Source organism: Perissodus microlepis, chromosome 12, assembly GCF_051167445.1.
Source record: "Perissodus microlepis isolate ML-2025 ecotype Zambia chromosome 12, ASM5116744v1, whole genome shotgun sequence".
In the NCBI taxonomy this organism is placed as follows: Eukaryota; Metazoa; Chordata; class Actinopteri; order Cichliformes; family Cichlidae; genus Perissodus; species Perissodus microlepis.
Genome location: NC_140472.1, coordinates 27692347 through 27712377, shown reverse-complemented (window position 1 = coordinate 27712377; position 20031 = coordinate 27692347). Strand labels below are relative to the sequence as shown.

At 37.6% G+C, this 20031-nt stretch overlaps 1 protein-coding gene across 1 annotated transcript in view; it reads right to left on the bottom strand.

Annotated features, from left to right (window-relative positions):
- Nucleotides 1–547: 547 nt before the first annotated feature.
- The window catches only part of aacs (acetoacetyl-CoA synthetase), a 44640-nt gene continuing 25156 nt past the window's right edge, over nt 548–20031 (bottom strand). The window contains exons 11-18 of the mRNA XM_084945587.1: nt 15496–15560; nt 11667–11789; nt 5935–6048; nt 4949–5074; nt 4612–4681; nt 4357–4415; nt 3841–4043; nt 548–3725 (exon numbers count right to left, since the gene is read on the bottom strand). Coding sequence (XP_084801713.1) covers nt 3588–3725; nt 3841–4043; nt 4357–4415; nt 4612–4681; nt 4949–5074; nt 5935–6048; nt 11667–11789; nt 15496–15560 — 898 coding nt within the window. The 3' untranslated portion in view covers nt 548–3587. The remainder of the gene's footprint in view (nt 3726–3840; nt 4044–4356; nt 4416–4611; nt 4682–4948; nt 5075–5934; nt 6049–11666; nt 11790–15495; nt 15561–20031) is intronic.

Genomic DNA, 20031 nt, shown 5'->3' with positions numbered 1-20031 from the left:
TTTAAACTGCCAAGTTTATTTCTAAAGGAGCTGTCTGTCAAAATGACTGGCTTTACACAGATCAAAACACACAAGCTGAGACACAGTTACTCAAACACACGTGCACACACATTTTTTGTTATTCAATGAGTGAGTTTGTTTTATGGTGTTTTTTTCCACAGTTCGCATGCCGAGTTGTTCATCTCACATCGAAAGCTATAGCACCAGTGCTAATTTTGTAATATCATATTGGCTGTGGATGAAGATAAAACTCAAATAAGCTGTATACCTCAGCTCAGAATATTTAGGTCTATAAACTTTTGGCAACTACTTATTAGTTGCTGGTAGTTTTGTGTCAGAGCTCAGAGGTAAATATTTTAGTTAAGCTGTTAAACATAAATGTTGATTCACACTCCTGTTTACTTCATACATGTGTGCTGTGCCTAGAAAGCCTTGGATGAAGAGCTTCCCAGTTTATCTTAGGAAAGCAATGTGGATGCGTACTGTAAATTTACAATAAGCATAAAAGGCTTACATTTTGGAACACAAAACTTTTTGTTTGCTCTCAGACTGGCCTCACTTTATTGGTTAGCTGACAGTTTCCAGCCAGAAAATGCATACAACAAAATCCCTGTGTTAAACAGCTTTAAAGTTGTTTCTTACACAGATATTCCCTCGGAAAACTCAACAAAGACAAGGTGTGCAAATAGCGTTCACAATCACACAGCTTGAAACCAGACCTACAGTGACCAACGTTATCCCGTTATCAAAAAGAACACAACCTAGAATATCGTCCAAAACATCTGTCATGTTTGATTCTTGCATTCTCAAACTAAATACACACAGTAAAAATGCTTTATCATAAGTGCAAGTGCAAACTGTCCAGTTATTTATGATTCTTGTCTCCTACAGGAGTAAAAGGACTTGTGCATCTTTATGAGACGAAATAATTAAATTAAATAATTAAATTAAATTGTCTACATACAAAATAGCAGTATTCCAATCAAAACGTTGTTCCTGGAGCTTTTGTTTGATCTAGGCATGATTGTGAACTCAAACATTAAACGCACATGTATCCAGTTAAATGGTTTACAGTTATACCAAATATTTAAAATAATCATAAAGAAAAGAAGCTTAACACACCAACTTATACAGGAAACCACACACAATAAGCCAAATGAGAAAATGGTCCCTATTTTTTCTTTTTTTCAATTTAATTCTTATCCATAGATCAAATGGCTCTCTTTTTTTTTTTTTTTTTTTTTGTGTCCCGTTTGGATCTTTAGCCATCAGAATTGTTGTCTGAAGGCCAAGAAAGATGCCAAGCGGATTTATTTTACCAAGTGGATCATCATGGCCTTGCCATATTGGTCCATTTGATTGACCTTTATTATAATTATGAATTTATTTTATTTTCGGTTGCTACAAACGGGACAGACATGACTGGGGGATAGGACAGGGAGAAAGAATGAAAGAAAGAGAGGGAGAGAAAGAAAACCAGAGGGGAGAAGAGATGGTGAGAAAGGGGGGAAGAAAGAAAGAAAAACAAACAAAACACCTGGATCACCTGTATGGAGAAAAAAAAACAGAAGAGAAAGCAAAGGTTTGGGTCTAAGTTGATTGATAAATCTGCTTCCCATTTTGCAATAGGAAGGGATATTGATTCATCTATTTTAGAAAGTGTTCTTTATATTTTAGACAATAATTTGGGGGGTTTTAGACTAAAAAATTGTACCACACTTGGTGGTGTTTGTAATTCAGCTTCACTGGGATTAAATTTCTTTTTTACTATGGATTTAATTTGTTGATATTCCAAAAATCGTTTCTTGTTGATCCCATATTGTGTAACTAGTCTGTCAAACGAAATAAAGTCTGTTCCTTCCAATATATGTTCCAAGTATTTAATTCCTTTGCAACTCCAATCTGGAAAGTTTATCATATTATTGTTTTGTAATACGTCCGGATTGTTCCAGATAGGTGTACGTTTGCATGGGATTAATGAAGACTCTGTCATTTTTAGAAACTCCCACCATGCTGTCAGAGAAGAGCTAATATTGATGCTTTTAAAGCATTCATGTCGTTTGATGTTTGAGCTGATAAATGGTAGGTCTGAAATTTCTAGGTTATTACATAGTGCCTGTTCTACATCTATCCAAGGTTCATCTAAGAGGGTGTGTTTAAACCATCTAGAGATGAACTGAAGCCTGTTGGCTAAAAAATAGTGATTAAAGTTAGGCAGATCTAATCCTCCTTTATCCTTGGTCCTTTGTAGTGTTTTTAAGCTGATACGTGGGGGTTTGATCAAATGGCTCTCTGACATCTGTTCCTTTCTACAGGTCAGGTATTTGCTTCTCATGGAAAACGGAAATCAAACCCAAAGGAATTGTGTTTTATTACAGATTTACTAGTGACCAAAACCACTACAGTTAATAGCATCAACTAGGCTACAGAATTTGTTATTATAATTAGGAAATTTTAAATAAATAACTCCATTTTTCTATGTACAAAGTACAACACATGCTTTTCTTAGCGTTGTAACAATCATGGAACATAGATACAAATGTATACAACAGGCTTCTGTGGTGAAATGAGAAATGTGCATCTTGACTGAATCCTTGGTACAACAGATTGATAGATAACGACCTATTCTGGTTTTGGATGGGGGGACAACATTGAATAGAGGATTTCGAAAACAAAGGTTCAGAATCAAGTATGAAATATGATATAGCTTTTTAGGCAGAAAAAAAAAAGCTATATTAGTTATTAGTAAGCTATATTAAATTATATTATATTAGTTTAGTTTTCTAGGCTCCCTTATTCAAGAATTAAGTAAACTAGAACTGTTACACAAACATAATACAACTTCCATGACTTTGGTTAACAAGTTTGGGTGGCTATCGTTAAAGGCATAACTGTAAAGTCAACACAGTTTCACAGTCCCAAAATATATATTGATATACAAATATATCCACATTAAGATAGCAATCCACACCACATAAACATGATATGGTGATATGAGCCAAAGCTGAGGCGTAACTCCAAGATGCGTGGGTGTATTTATCTACACACCTCCATGGATTTTATTCAGGGACCCACTCAAGGTTACAGGCAGGTGACACAGGGAGATATGGTTCTTCAGTAGCTGATAACAATCAAAGTGTGAAGCCGAAGCAAAGCACTTTATGCTGCGTTTCATTTCTTCAAGGGCTTCAAAGCATGAGCTTATTCACAAGCACTGCTAAACACACGATATTATATCCAAAGCCTCCTTCAGTGTTCCATTTCCAACACTTAATTGTGCAGTATGGTAGACTATGAGCAGCTGCTTGATGACTTGTGGAACACTATGTCTCTCTGTCTGCCTGATATCATCAATTTATTATTATAATACATCTTGTCTGGTATTGTTATATATTATTTTGACACACATCATCACCTTTTTGCCCTGTATACAGCGCAGGGTGCCTGTTTGAGGAACCCATGCAATGAACTTTGCACATCACCCTGTACCTGTAAATTTACATAAAGTTAGTCTAAAATCAAAGCTAAAATCTTTTCAGGCTACGTGTCTTTGCAGACCCTCTCTTCAGCTCTGTGAAGCCACATCTCTAATAGTTTTGCAGTTCAGGAATGTTTTTGTAGAGGTCCAGTGAGTCAGGATTGGAGAATGCTCCTCTTTGTGTCACCTCCCGACCAGCAATCACTTGTTTTACAGCTACCTCCACCTTCTTACCGCTGATGGTATACTGTAGAGGAATGAAATAAAGGCTGTCATTCAAGAAAAATGATTTTTCTATTTGCAGCCTGACAGAATAATATAAAGTTTTTTCATAACTAACTGATAGATTTTTTTTTTCTTACAGGAATGTCTCTGGTCTCCAGCAGCAGGGCGGGTACGTGTCGGGCAGACAGAGCTTTTCTAATGGCTCCTTTAATCTTCGCCACCAACTCCGGACAGAAGGGCTTACCAGGTGCCATCTTTAAGAACAAAATAACTCTCTCTTCTCCATCAGCGTTGTACTGTGGAACACAAAGACTGTCTGACACTTCCTCAAACGCCTCCACTGCAGAGAGGAGAGGAAAGGAGAGGGCAGAGGGCAAAAAGGCAAACCAAAAAAGATGAGACACAGAGAGAAAAAGATGTGAGAGGTGAAAAGAAAATGAGAGTAAAGATTAAAAGAACAGAAAAGACAAAAAGTGTCCAAACTAAGCAGCGTGAGTACATACGGAGAATGGCAAGTGAGTAAACTTTAAAAAGTGGACAATGGGATGGCAAAGTCTTATTTTTCCAGGAACATAAAAAGAACCATGACTCAGAACCATTTTCTTTTATTATCTTACACCCACACCCTACTCCATCTGCAGATAAAGACTCACCAATGTTGTAGATCTCTGAGCTGCCGAATCGGACTCCGTTGGGGTTCAGCGTGCCGTCACTACAGAAAAAACAGACTTTCTAAATTCAGAGCTAGTGTTCCTGTAATTGCGAGCCAATTTGCCACAAATTTCCACAGGAAAAAAATGACTCTACAGCCTAGAGTTGTGACAAAATATCACGCAAAAGGGTATAAAGTACATTTAAGCCTGTCCTGATGAATCAATAAAACGTATTGATTGCAGTTAATGGCTGACCTTCTGCCCAGCATGACAATGCCCCCTGTCTTTGGATTGATTTTACAGTAGTCTCCGTGGGCCCACACCCCTACAGAATGAGAAAAGGAAAAATTTGTCTGAAACTTTGATTTTTTTTTTGTGCATACCTGAAGAACACATACTGAAAACAAACATTAAAAAATGAAGGAGCAATAAATGCAAATAAAAACAGTTACATAATGTAAGCACAGATAAATTTAAACTGGGCGATATTCCTTAAAGGGTAGCTGTACAGCAGGGGTATTACAGGTGTCTCTTTATGTACATGTAAACTGTAAATATGTTTCTATTTTTTACACAACATTTGTGTGGTTACCGGGATATGTAGAAAAGTATGCTTTATGATATTTGCTCTGATTCTCGTCATTCCAGAAGTGTGTTGGCTGGCAGGGGATTGGCTTCAAGCAGACAAGCTCCCCACTCTCTCCCCACACAGGCTTACCTGTTAAAACACATATTTCACAGGAACAGAAAGTTGCGGTGTGTGTTTCCCTGCAACCCATATAAACCTGGGCACACATCCATATGCACAAACACATAAGCATATAAGAGACACAGTATAAATCCTTCTCTGATAAAAACAAAAAGAATGTGTGTCGCTCTCAGAGAACCTGATACCTTTAGTGTGTGGTTTCACACAACCCTAACAGCCTCCCTCAGGACGGTGTTATAGGCTTAAAGACTGACTAAAATAATCCCAAACTCTTTCTACAAAACTGCCTTTAAATTATCCTTCAATCCACTCTCCTTTGAGGTGGTGGAGACATGCCAGTACAGCCTGCAGCAGGGAGCTGGGGAAAGAGGGACTGAAATCAATGACAGAAACCTAGAGGGCTTTGAAGACTTCCACCATGATAAAAAAAAAAAAAGAAAGAACAACACCCTTTTTATTTGAAATTAATAATTAAAAAAAATATGTTTCGCTAAAGTTGGTCAGTATATTGTTCCAGGGAAAGTTCACACATTCCTTCAGTTACTTTTTGGCCTGGCATATATATACATATAAGCTCCACCATCAGTGACATGTAAAATAAAGGGAGCCTTTCTAATTTCCTTGGTAACAATTTTTAAATGTGCTTGTGATTAATTTTCCTTATATATATATATATATATATATATATATATATATATTTATTAATACAGCCTGAACCTGAAACTTATTTAAAAGCTGAGCACAATCCCTTGACTCTGTTGCTCTATTGTCCCCATACAGTAAATCTCTTAATTGCTATTGAGGTTGAATGAAACAGAAAGTGGTAGGAGAGATTATTAAATTCTGAAGAGATTCACCCAGAGTCTTACCGTCAGGGCTCCAGGCTTCCACAGCCATGCCGAGATTTCTTGATTGAATCTCACCTCGATATACTGGAACTGTTGGGTTCTGGCCCATGAAACACGACACTATGTCAGTGCCACCTGGGAAAAGAGTTGAGAGAAACCGGGAAGTTTTCCATTATATTTCTACAACAGACATATAATTTTTCTAAGAAGTTAAAATTGACCAGCTTGTGTCTTAAGATTTTGTCATTAACGCTGTTGGAGGAACCTTGACCTAGACCTGGGAAGTCTGTTAACTCTGTAGTGTCTTAATAAATTCATTGCTTTGGTTTTCATTGTACCCTGAATAAAGTCAGTGAACCCTATAACAGTTATAGCAAGGTTTTCCCATTATAACAGAGTACCATCTGTGTTTCAAAGAGGTGTTCTTTTCTTTAAAAGCAATTCTTGTTTGTTTTTTTTCTTATTCCTCAGTGAACACGGAGCTCATGAGCGATTCTAATTGTGATTTCTCCTACAAGCACTGTTGCTCGTCTACATGTATTTTAGCAAACTTTATGCTGGCTTTTTTTATTTCTGTTTTAAAAGTGGAATCTCCTCAGCTCTTGCCACAAAGAACCTGGGCCAAACATTACTATTGCCCCTGACCACTGGATCTTAAACTTCATAAATAATAGTAAGAGCTGTGGTAACAGGAACAGGAAGTTGCTTTGGTGATTCTTCTAGTCTTAACTTTGACCATGTTTGACATATACTTATGACGCCTATGATAAAGACAATCGTTAGTTTCCATATTTCCATATTCCACTTAGACCTCAAATGGTGAAACTGGTTTGAAGGAGGCAATTTGTACATTTTTACCTTATTTCATTTAGTTTGGAATACCAGAGCCACACCCATATCACGTAACTATGTAAAATATCAGCAAACACTGACCAAGAGACATTATTACACTTAATACCAGTGTCTTGTATTTTTTTGCTCCACACACAGGCAGCATTAGCTCGCTGCTCCACCTTCATTGACCTATATAGGAGTTCCTTCCCATTGCAGCACTTTCCTAAAACTGTCATGAAGACGCACACATCTATTCATCTCTTTCTACCTTCCAATCATATACCATTTCTGACACGTTCTATTCATCTCCCTTCTTATTGTTTGTTCTCTACCTCCCTATTTCGTTCCACTCTGCGTGACAGATACCATCCATCCATCTTGTTTGCTTTCTCTCAGTTGCTCTATGCCCTTCTACTGCTCCTTCCTCCTTTCTTGCATTTCTTTGTTCTTTACACTCGTTTTCTCCGTCTCCCTTTCTGGCAGGTTCTTTATTGAGCTCTAATTGGCTCCCAGGAGGAAGTAGAAACTTTGTCTTCTGATTAAACACACACACTTATAGTGGGACGATACGCAATTAAGATTAATATTACATTTACCTTAATAGGTGAGTACAAACACACAAAAATACATACATACACACACAAACAGAAGCACATTTAAGCCAAAAGTCAATGTGGTTTTCTTGGGATGCCTTCCGTCATCTGACATTTAGTGTGCATGTGTGAGTAAGGTGTATATACACAAGAGTGCAACGTGTCACCACTGATCTGATGCTCCTAACAGCAGTGACTAGTTTGAAGTGAAGAAAAAGATTTTTTGAACTCCCCAGTTAGTTTTCATAGATTTTTGCACATGTGAGTGCGTGCATGCACATCTTCTTTCATTTGTGGAGGTGTTACTGCTTTGAAAAACTACCGGCACAGTTTGAGGTCAAAAAAAGCCACCAACTGAGACAAACTAAGCAACCTACACAGCTAACCTACGCATGAATTCATATATCCAAAAATGAACTGAATTGAAACCAAAAACTAAAGGAAAATGTAACCAAGATGACTTGGTAAATACTTCAAAATTAACACACAGACACAGAAGAGAAGAGAAGAGAAGAGAAGAGAAGAGAAGAGAAGAGAAGAGAAGAGAAGAGAAGAGAAGAGAAGAGAAGAGACAAAATGGGTGTGGAGAGCTGACATATGGAGAGTCAGATGGAGGTATATTAGGATTGAGTAAATCCAGCAGTGAAAGTGTTAAAATCACCCACTGAAGAGCAACAGGGGTCTGAGGTCCCTGCTGAACAGAAAACACACAAACACTCTCCTGATATACACAACAATCTCCGTTAAAAGTTTTCACAACCCCAAGTAGACTTTAACTGAAGCACATGTTTATACACACACAGTGACACGGGGTAAAATCAGCAAGGGACCCACATATATGAGCATTCAGAACACACACACACACACAGCATTGACCTCATGGGTCAAGGTTAGGTCGGTTGGCAGCCAAAAGGGTTGCAGCCCTCTGTTGCCCTTGGCAGCAAGATGGAAAGTGACTGGGGCAGGACCTGCTGTTCCGAGTCACACATACATTCACAAAGAGCCAGCGCTATAATTCCAAAAGGACGAGTCCAGATGAATAACAAATTGGGTCTTCTTCACAATTCACCACTTTAGCTATCATTTTGTTCAAATATTATAACACTATACTGTCAGAGGAACAAGACAGGAACAGGTTGAGCTCTTTGGAGACAAAGTCAGAGAGGCAAAGCTGAGATGGTTTGCACATTCTAAATAAAACATGTTTGATGGCCAAGCAGCAAGGTATACAGGCATCTGAAATCTTCTACTTTTTCCCTCATACTTCTGCTGCTGGAGTATGGCAGTCCCAAAACCTTATGGTAAAATATAACGTAATTTGGCACAATGGCTGAACTGATGCACCTCAACGGCACTGTTGGGATTAAACTCATTTTTCTAATGCCAAAAGCTACAACAGTTACAGAACCTACTGTTTCCATAAGCCATTTGACTCATTAAAAAATCTTTACAAAGTAACTATAAAGGATCTTTAAAGTGGAAGAAGAAAACAGTTTTATCTGTTCAGCTAACGTGGTTTCTCATTGCCTCTGTTATGTGATACCATTTAATACTGAACTTGTTTTATTGACTTACTAACGCAATTAAAAAGGGGATGAATACAGCTTTGTATTGAGCTAATAAGCAAAAACTTATTTTTCCTTGATTCGTTCTATGTGTTTGTCTCATAAAAGTTGTTGATGTGTGTCACAAAATCGTATGAGTTGTTGAGTAACAACCTATAAGGCAAACAAACGAAAATGTGTAATTGCCATAACCAACTATTTTTGAAGTTTTCAGTAGATTCTTAAGCCTACAGCAAATTTTGCACAGACCACCTTCCTCACTAAACAGATTTCTTTCTTCACTTATCTTACAGACTCTGCAGAGACACAGATATTTACGACAAAAATAACCTAAGAAAATCTGCTCGCAGATTTCTTCTGTTTATTTTCCATCTCTCACCAGATTTCTGCCTGTGATTGACATTTCAGCTGACGCTTGTGTCCAGCATTTCGACTTACATGTCATTGTGAGCATGTGCAACTTTGCATATGTTTGCTTGTGTATTTGAGGCTATATGCTGTACCCATTTGGGCTGTCATTCACAATGGCTGCGTGTATGTGTATGCAAGCGTGACATTCCAAGCTGCTTCTCAGTGTGCGTATGTGTGTGTGTGTGTGTGTGTGTGTGTGTGTGTGTTTAATACGTCAGTCACCCGAGCTCTGCTAAATGTTAAACGTTTCAGGACTCACAGAAAGAGACAGATAGCATTCTACTGGCCTGACAACATCACAATGGGCTGAGAAGCACTGTGTGCGTTAGACCCGTGCGTGTGTGTGCATGTGCGACAGTTGTGGGTGGTGAGGAATATGTAGCCTTCTATACAATTTATTGTTTTATTATTATGCATCAGTCCTTTTGTGCTTGTGTCACAGATGCTTTTCTGTTTTAGCTTTAAAATTTCAAAATACAAATACAGTATATATTTTAAATGTTTTAAAATACTTTTTTTTTTAAAGTTTAAGTATCCGGTTTCTGTCATAAAGACATCAGGAACCAAACAATTTGTTGCTCAGACATCACATTATGCACCAGAATCATCTTGGATATAAATATCTTGATTTGTCAATATATATAAAAAATAACATTAGGTTAAATATAAGTAATCTTACATTTACATAATCCTTCTTTTCTTTCATTTTTGTCAGGGATGTTCCTTACAACTAACTTATTAGTTGTTTAAACACGAGAGAAAATCAAAGTGGTCGACTAGTCTAGATTAAAGAAAACACTCAGAACACATCTAAAAATAAACACAATCTAATGGACAAGGCTAGACATTGCATTTGTATTTGGGATCAACAGGCTTGCTAGTTTTGCTAGTGCATGTGTATGTGTGTGTTCTAATGTGCTCTTCTTCCGTTTTGTGAAAAGCACTTTAGGGGGAATTTCAAAAGGTCAGAAAAGCTCATGTTTCAACAACAATGAAGTATTGTACAGTTATGATGAATGTTAAACTGGCCAGTTCACACGTTAATGTTAGCTGTTAGCTATTAGCAATTACCCGTTTACCAAAAACCTTGCCTTAGGGTGTCACAAGCTAGTGCCAGTGTTGGTCCCAAGCCCAGGTAATTGGGAGGGTTGTGCCTGGAAGAGCATCTGGCATAAGATTTTTGCCAAATCAAATATGTGGATCCAGCTGCTGTGGAAACCACTGGAGAAAAAACAGAGCAGCTGACGTTACCTTTATCCAATAGCCACCTTAGCCATCTGTTATCATTAAGATAGTGGTTAGCAGCTATGGCTAATATTAAAATGATAACATTAATGTGAGAGCCAGGCAACAAACACCATCAGTCCTGTCTGCAGAGTTGTAATGGATGGTGTTAATTTTACAGAATAAAACAATTACTTAAGTCTAAAAAATGCCAAGTTTCTCTGAAAGTACCAGACTGAAACTGAGGAAAGTCTAGACACAAGATAACAGCCTACCTGACTAACTCTATTTGATTGGTAATTAAAATGTGGAGCTTAGTCACCAGATGCACAGAACCACAATTTTTTAAGTAACTTGAAAATAGTAATCTCTGATAGTATTTTTTGTCTCGTAATATAACCCTGTAGTTAAAAAAATGTTATCAAGTATTGAGTAGTTTCTTGGGTATCAGTATATCAGTAAATTCAAGTATCGTGCCAACACTAATGCAAACTCACTGATAAAAGCTAGCATATCACAAGTTGTCCTCAATGTAGCTACAATGCAGCTATTATTCTTAATCAAAAACAGGAGAAAGATGAAATGGAGTATAAAGGATACTCGATGGCTGAATCAAATTAAAAATAAACAGAACTTGGTTTCATTTGTTAATGAACAAAACAGACAACAGGTCTTTAGGTCTAACTGGAGAAAAAAAACAACAGCTGGCACGATTAATCTTTACTTATTGTGCAGGCATTTCATGCATTATGTTCCTAGTTAAGTACCTATTAATTTGAAGCGCCACAGATTGTCTGTCAAATTTTTATAAAGAATATATTATAGACAATAGTTTTTTTGTCAAACCACAATCTGATTAGCAGAAAATACACTAATATGCACCAGTTGAATATTTCATTCATTAAAAATGTATACAATAAATTGTTCCTATTGAGTAAAAGCTTGACATTTTTAAATTAATTAAAACTGTAATATTAATGTTTAAGACAAATATTTATCTACAGTGCTTTTTAATGATTAAATGATTTTGTGTCATAATTCTAAAAAAAAACAATATGTTATTCTTAAATTCTTAAGTATTAGAAAAATAATATGTGTCCTAGCAGGGTATGTGTTATTGAGTCACCTGAAATGGAGCCCAGCAGCACGGTGCTCTTTATGCAGCGGTAGACATAGTCGTAGATCTGAGGTTTGAGAGGAGATCCAGTAGACAGGATAGTGTGGAGGGACTGGAGATTGTGTGTTTCCGCTAGAGAAGGAAAACACAAAAGGTAAAAATAAATAGCGAAAGAAGATGAACAATAAACTCCGTAGTTTAGTTATTAGTAATACATAACTGTGTTTGAAGTCACTTTTTGAATACAACCTAAAAGTACAATAAATTTGGATTGATTAACTGGTCAAAAATTATGTGGGCAAATTGGAAAATCTGAAAAGATTATTTGGGATTCTCATTTGCTTAAAGAGAGCAAATGAGCAAAAACATTAGTTTTTGATCAGACTCAATATGCAGTTTACCTGCTTGTATTGAGACAACAATAGTCACACTTTTCTGCTGCACATATTTTAGAATTACTGGTCTGGGATCAGTTATCACAGTGGTTACCCCCCCCCCCCCCAAAAAAAACCCCAAAAAAACCCAAGTTGTAGTCACCAATCATTTGAACCAAATTAGCAAACCAAACACATAAAATGGGTATTCACATTTGAACAGCTGTGGCTTGCTGCACCCCAACTTGTTGTGTTATTGTAGTTTGCCACCCTGATGTGACAGAGCATGCAACGTACCGCACACATCGCTTTAGCCATCCTCAAGATCCATGTGCATGTTCTCTGTCACACACATATGCCCAAACCACAAGCCAATAACACTCTGGGAACTAATAAGGTTCCAGCAACTGCCCCTTGCTCTGCGCACACACACAGTTGGACTTTTGCTACCCCCCACCATGCCTCCAGGTGTCCAGTCCAAATGTCATCCTAGGGAAAAGGGCCTCTCCGCTGGGGCAGCCAGTGAAGAAGCTCCCACTATCCTCCTCGGGCCAGTGGAGGCATGCATGTACACACACACACACACACACACACCTCCCTTTGCCACGCTCTCTTTCTCTAATAAGCATCCAAATGCACACACACAGTGCCAACTGGATCAAGTGGCTGGCTGGCTAATAGGGGTGGGGCAGCGAGCGGGAACAAGAGAGCGAGACAAGCACAGAGACACAGCAATGTTTTATTTTTTTATGCCTTTCTGTTTAGTTTTAGAATTAGGAATGGATTCAGCTCATTTAAAGTTAAAGAGAGACGCACAAACAATGGGCAACAAATGCAGATTTGTGGCGATTATCAGAATGCACTGTGCTACATGGTGACACTTGGTATATGCAAGTTTTTTCTGTTTGCACTTCTGACAGAAAAATTGTTAAGCCTGGTGGCTGCAATTTAGCCATACACTACAAATGTTATCACGATAGCGCATGTTGATGGTAGCAAAGAGACGAAGCACATTTTGGAATATGGGGAAAGCCAAAAACTCCACTCCTCCACTTCCGTGCCATTGATTCATTAATGTTGAATTCTCTCGCAGCTGCTCTATTCCCATATTGTTGCAGTATATTAATGACTAACCTCGTATTGTGGATGGATTATCTCAGCTGTTCTCCTGACTGAAGTTTGGTCCGTTTACAGCATCCTGCCATGTGACTGCATTTGTCCCTAACCATCAGGAACCCTCCCTTTAATTTTTATCGAGTGGAAAAAGGTTAGCGTTCATCCTCCAGCTTCACTGTTTATGTTATGCTAACATAGCTGTGTCGCTAGCAATCACATAGAACATCATTATATACCAAACTCCAGGAACCCTACAAACGTCACTGCTGTTTGGTTTTCTGTCTTCATTTATGTTGGAAGTGATAGCAGAGCTGTACGTTTGAATTTTTTCAGAAATCTCTCAGTCAGAACATGCTATATCATGTTTAGGTGGAAACTAGCAAGCCAACTTCCTGATACCTTCTAATTCTGTTAAATTTAATAAATTCTGTTTTCATGGATGCCTGGATGTTAAACTTGTTACACCTGGTAAAGCAGCAACGCTGATCATTTTATTAAAGATGAAAGAATTTAGACGGTTTTTAACTGCAGTGTTCGTTTGACTTTGGGACCTGAAGCGGACGGAGTTTTGGACCCAGATTACTCTGCGAGGCTCCTGACTACGGTAGCCGTAATGCTCCGACAATCCATCAAGCGGTGCGGCTTCGTAGCTTACCAAAGTCGTAATAAAACATTTTTTGACAATTCAGAAGAACCAGAATTGGTTTGTAAAAATGGTGCAACTTCAGTGGTGTGGAACTAGTTTGGCCTTCGTCCGTCAGATACACACCGAAGCACAATTTTTGGTAGATCATGCAAGCGGGCCGTCGTTATTACCGTACTGATTTTAGGTGGTACACGGCGCTCAAAAATCTGTCAAAAATGTTTTAGTACAACTTTGCTAAGCTACGAAGCCGGACCGCTTGATGGATTGTCGGAGCATTACGGCTACCGTAGTCGGGAGCCTCACGGAGTAATGCGTACTGTGCTTCAACATAATATTACTGCATTGTGTGTGTATAACCTCTTTTTAGGTTTTGTGGATATTATTCATTTTTATGCTAAGGATATGTCTGCCAATTTCCACTGGAAATGCCTTTTGGTTAAACTGTCAGCAAGGAATTTGCATTTGCACTGTTAAATTTTTTATATAGCTTTAATGCACATAAAAAAGGGCTGCTTGTTTAAGTGAAAATACATCGATGGGGTTTTTTTTGCACTAATAAAGTTGTGGAGGAGACAAAGTATTTTGTCTCGCGTCAATTATATCATCAGTTATATCGTTATCGCAAATTTTCAAATATATATTGTGATAAATATTTTTGGCCATATTGCCCTGCCCTATTGACATATCTATTGTAGTAGTAAGGAGGTGGACTACAATGTCAAGCTCAACTGCAATCTGATCAGATCTTAATGCCAGCCCACATCGATCGATGGCTAATTGGAAAATCTAATATATTTTTATCAATATAGTTAATCTGCTTCAGACTGCCTGCAGTGAATGCATATCTGCAGATATCTTTAAAAACCACCTCCACCACAGCTCCTTCTTTTATGCTGTGTTTCACTTAATCAATGTAATACCTGCTTTCATTGATGCTTGTTCTATTTTGTGCTAACATCTATGGATGTGGAAAGGCTGGGAGGTGTGCAGTCCCAGAATAGAGGCATCAGATATAAATTACTGCAGATGGAAATAACTGTCTCTCAAACTATAGTTTTGCTGTCTAAAATATGGCTGTGTGAAACTGAAATATAGCTTAACTAACTTAACTAGAATTCCTGTTGCTTTCCAGTGAAATGAACACCTACAATAATGCGAAACAGGTATAAAATCTAGAATTCTTACAAATAAGAAAAACCTGATGGAAGTTACTCTATAGCAAAGACTAACAACTATGCTGTGATAGTGTTTTGTTCTAACACAATACAGTATCTAATTTATTGCTGCACAAGTTCCAAAGAGTAACCACTACATGAAAGCTAGCAGCAAGTCAAAAAAAAAAAAAAGCACCAGCACAGCTCTGGTTATCTGTCCAGATCTTTTTCTTTCTCTAGAAAGTTGTGTCACTAAAAGCAATTAGGTGGACCTATCCATGACTCATATGAAAAATCATAACAACCTTTTTATCCTTTCGATTCAGTGTCAAACTCCAGAACACAGGGCAAACTGTTATTTCATCCAGTTAATGGAATAAAGGACATTCAGAGTCAAACAACATTACATTGCTATTATAATCATTATTGTGTCCATCTGCTCTTATTGCTACATATTCCATTCTCATAAAGTAGGTCTGTGTGTCTATATGTCTGTGACCATGCTCACATATTTTTTTTACTCTTTTCTATCCATGAACACAACTTACAGGGTGTCAGGTTCCTCTCCTGCAGCACAGACAGCCACTTGGCCCCGGTACCAAAGATAGTGATGCTGATGAAGAAAAAAAAAAGATAAACATTATTCAGTTTGCCAGAAGTAGCGAGTGTTCTCATATACTTTGAGAAGAAAAAGAAAAAAAAAAAGATGAAAGAATTTGCGTCAGTGTTGCCAACACTGACAGTCATTGCAAAAGGCCTCCTACATACATGTACTATATTCTGCATTGTGACAGCAGGAACTCCAAACAACAGAACCAAGCTAGCAGACTTTATGAGTGGGGGTGGCATAAATATTGTTGCCAAGTTTCACTGCAATCTGGCTGGCTATTTTGGAAAGATGCTGCTGGACAAAGTGATGGATGAATAAGTGATAGATTCACAAAGCTGCCAATGATCCTGGTGACATCACAATCTTTACCATCACTGGGATATTCCTGAGTGTGTCAATCACAATTAAACATACCCTGTTTTAGTTCTTGGATGCTTTTGATTAATATCTTTAAACAAGAGACGTGGTGAACAACTGCAAATATCAAGAGAAGCATTTTTAAATTCTCAAGGAGTTTTGTATTTAAAACCCTCACAAATCTGTGACACCTGTTATACCTACAGGTCAGTAGACACTCTGTCAATGATGAGGATATATACATCCTGGACAGGGAGGAACGCTGATTTGAGCGAGGAGTCAAGGAGGACATTTACGTGAAAAGGGAAAGACCATCTCTGAATCGAGGAGGGGGCATAAGGGTACATCTTTCACCACCTTACAATGCTGTTATTGCAGTAATTCACCAACTCTCTATGAATGGTACTCATGGCAATTGATCAATGGTCATTTACCAGTGGCCATGACAATTTTCATATTATTGATCATGAAACTGACCTCGTGGCCCATTGTTAGTCAGTGGTGCTAGTTTCAGTCATTATGTAAATGTAATGTTTAAAAGGTTGGGAAAACCTGCAATCAGCTGAAAATGAAGAAGTCACTTGGATGAGTGACGAAATGTTTCTCACACTGAAAATGCTGCATCCAGATGAAGAGAATCAAGGTTTCAAAACATTTTTCAGTTGTCCTATGAAATCCATTGTCAACAAACACATGCATGAGTGCAATAAAGCCCTTATATATATCTGTATTAACATCACTGTACATTACTATTAAGGCAACGGTCAAGTAACTTCTGAATACAACATTTGTGATACTTGAAAGACCGGCCAGTCTGCTTAAGACTTTGGTGCTGAGACTGAACTGTAACATGGCTTCACTTGTTGCCCTGAATCTATGCCGACAAGGCATACTTTCATTGTTTCTGCTCTGAATGCAAAAACATAAAAAGGGCAACAGTTATTCAGCAGACCTTTGCCCTTAATCCCATGTGCTCCAGTGGAGCTGCTCAGTAGTCTGGTTGGACAAGGAAGCTCCCAGCGGGGGAGTGTGTGCCACTGTGTAAATGTAAAGGAAGGTGATGTTAAAACAGCTTGTGTGCTCATCCTTCTAGACAGATAAAATTTTAAAAAGGAAAGAAAGGGAAAAAAAACTGGCAAGGACAACTTTCAACCGGGTAAATACAAAAGAGAGCCGAAAAAAAAAATAAAAAATAAAGACAAATTGCTTCATTTTTAGATGTTCCGCAAGAAAATTGTTCAGATGAGAATGTAACAACACAACGGTTGCTCACAACAATTCTGGGAAAAATAATTTTAGAAAGTTTTGTCTGCGTGAATTGATGTCACCCTGACAGCTGACAACAGTTGGGAAACGTGGATGGTAAGAAGCGACAAAACGTCACTTTTGTGTTCCCCTGCAGTTTTAATTTTAAAACAAAGGGCCTTTTCAAGCCTGTCTGTAAATGGGTTTATTTGTGTCTCAGTCTATGTCTTGCTGTCTTTTTAAGTTATTTTTGTTGACATTAAATCAATCAAATTTCATCCATCGCTATGGTAACCATTTATGTCAATCATAAAAGGGCTGTCTCTATAAGAAAAAACAACAGCTTGATGAACAATAATCAGGAATTGTTTTGCAGTGCAAGATCTCCTTTGCTCTCGGTGGCTCATTTTGATTAGTGGTGATAGGGGTAAATGAAGAGAGTGAGGATTTGATAACGGTCTCAAGATGCAACATGAAGTATGATTTCGCAACTGTTGTCAGTGCTCTTTCTGCCAACTCACACTGAATCAAGTGTTTTATCTTATTTTACCTTGTGAGTCTAATGTTATATCACACTATGTGTAACATTAAATGTTAAACTTATCTGACGTGATCAGACTTAACCAGACTTGGATGGCCATTTTCTGCAAATCCGAAGAAGAACTGGGACCAGTAACAGTGGTTTATGACATTCATACAAAAACTGTGTTTCACTCTTGTCGTCCTGAAAGCATGCCAGTGTTCAGTGTTTTGTGGACCACCCATTTGGCACAGCTATAATACCTCAAGGGCACCAACTGTACATGATGGGAAAACAAAATGAATGCTAAATTTTCAAAAGGTCCTTCTCCACCAGCATTTGTACAGATGATTTAACATGGAAACTTACAAGACTTCGGGAAGACAACAGAGGAATGTAAAGTATAGAAAGTACAAAAGTAGAACTATAGTGTCTAAAGTGCCTACGCCTTAGACGTGTGCTTTCAAGCTGTACTCCTCATTCACTTACAGTGTGGTTCATAATAAGGTAATAATATATTTCATGATATTAGAAATCTAAGAAGATTCAAACAGAAGAAAATATTAGAAAACAACATACTTTATAATACTTATATATTATTTTGTCAGTATTTAATTAAGTTATTTCAAAAATAGATTTTAATCATAAAATCTGTACTTCATCAAATTAATTTACAAAATAATTTCCAGTGATATACACTGCAAATGTATTCAAATCCTTTTAATATTAAATATAGTATGCTTGTTTTAGTGTAAAAGAAAAAAAAAAAAAGAAGATCACAATTTAGACATATCGATAGACTAATGGATGTTTTTTCTGCATTTTGCATGCAGACCCTTTTTTGTTATCTAAATCTACATACAGACAGTCATTATCCATCCTACCTATCATCTCTGATCCGCATATGAATTTTTTGGTTTCTGGCTACCATGGAAACAGTCGCTCTATTCTGATTGGAGGCAGGTGGCCAGGTGTAGCTGCTAATTGGGTGCTTAGGATGGAGGGTGGAGGAGAAGCTGTGAGTCTCTGTTTGTCAGAGTGTGTGACAGCATGTGCAAATATACCCGTGTCTGTTTCAGGGAAGACATGTTACTGGAAGCTACTAAGTCAATAAAAGACACTCAGGAGCAATCAGACACAAGAGCACCTCTGAGCAATTATCATGGTAATGTGTCCCTACGCGTGTCGTGATGTAGCAATTGAAGCTCCACTTGTCAGTGGAGTTTACAAATTATTCTCACACTTGTTCTCCATCACAGTTTGAATATGTTGGAGATATGAAGCATTGTCCTCTTCACATGTGCGTTAGACTAGAAAGAACAATGAGTAACTCCTGTTTGACAGTGCATTTGTTTATTCAAATGTGAAAAATGAGGGAACTTTAGTGTAATTGCTATAGTTTACACTCTAAAGCTGCTAAATCAACGTAACCTGGTAACCTGGATTTCAAAATTAAAGTCGTGACATTCTTTATAAGGTAAATATTGCATTTGATGTAAAAGAATTGTTAATTATGTTAATTAATTATGTTAAAGATTTGAAGATACCAGAAAATCCCATTACAGATAAGCTTTGAGTGCTCAAATACAGTAGAAAGCTCTGTATATGAACTATTTACCATGTACGACAGATAGATGGATCCAGCTTGAAGAAGTGGATATTTTAATTGTTAAGCCCACATGTCTAAAACTGTAGCTGAGCTGGCAAGATGCAATCTGTTAAACTGTCTGTACTGTACTGAATCTCTTCCAAAGAATAAAATTAATAAATAACTGAGAATTTCATCTGGCAGTAATTAAAGATAAGACTTCCACACGGCAGTCGCTGGCACAAGCGTGGAGGAGGAGTTTTCCCGGACATAGTAGTTCAAAACATAATGAACAAAAGATTGAAGGGAAAACCCTTGAATAAATCTTGTGGCCACTTCATACATAGAACCCATTGAATAAAATTTTTTTTTTTTGGCTCTCCTCAGAAATAATGCTAATTCAATTTTTACTCTGGCTGGTAAAAATTGAATTACTCTGGCTGGTAAATCAACACCTTACTGTAATACATTTAGTGACTGACTTTCTTCCTTGAAAGACTTGGAATGCCTTCCATTCAATTAAATGTTTGTATTTCTTGCTTGTCTGAAAGTTTTACTTTAGAGATGACATCCAAATGAACATTTTCCATCACTGGGTCCCTTTAGGTATTCAGATCCCTTCATGGCTTTTGGCAGTTTTTACCACTGCCAAAGTAAATACAGCTTTCTGCTTTTCATCAAAGCCCCATTGTGACCCATTACTAGTGGTAATTTTCCCTTCCCAGCTCTAAAAATTCTTGAATTTTATTTCATTTCATGACCAT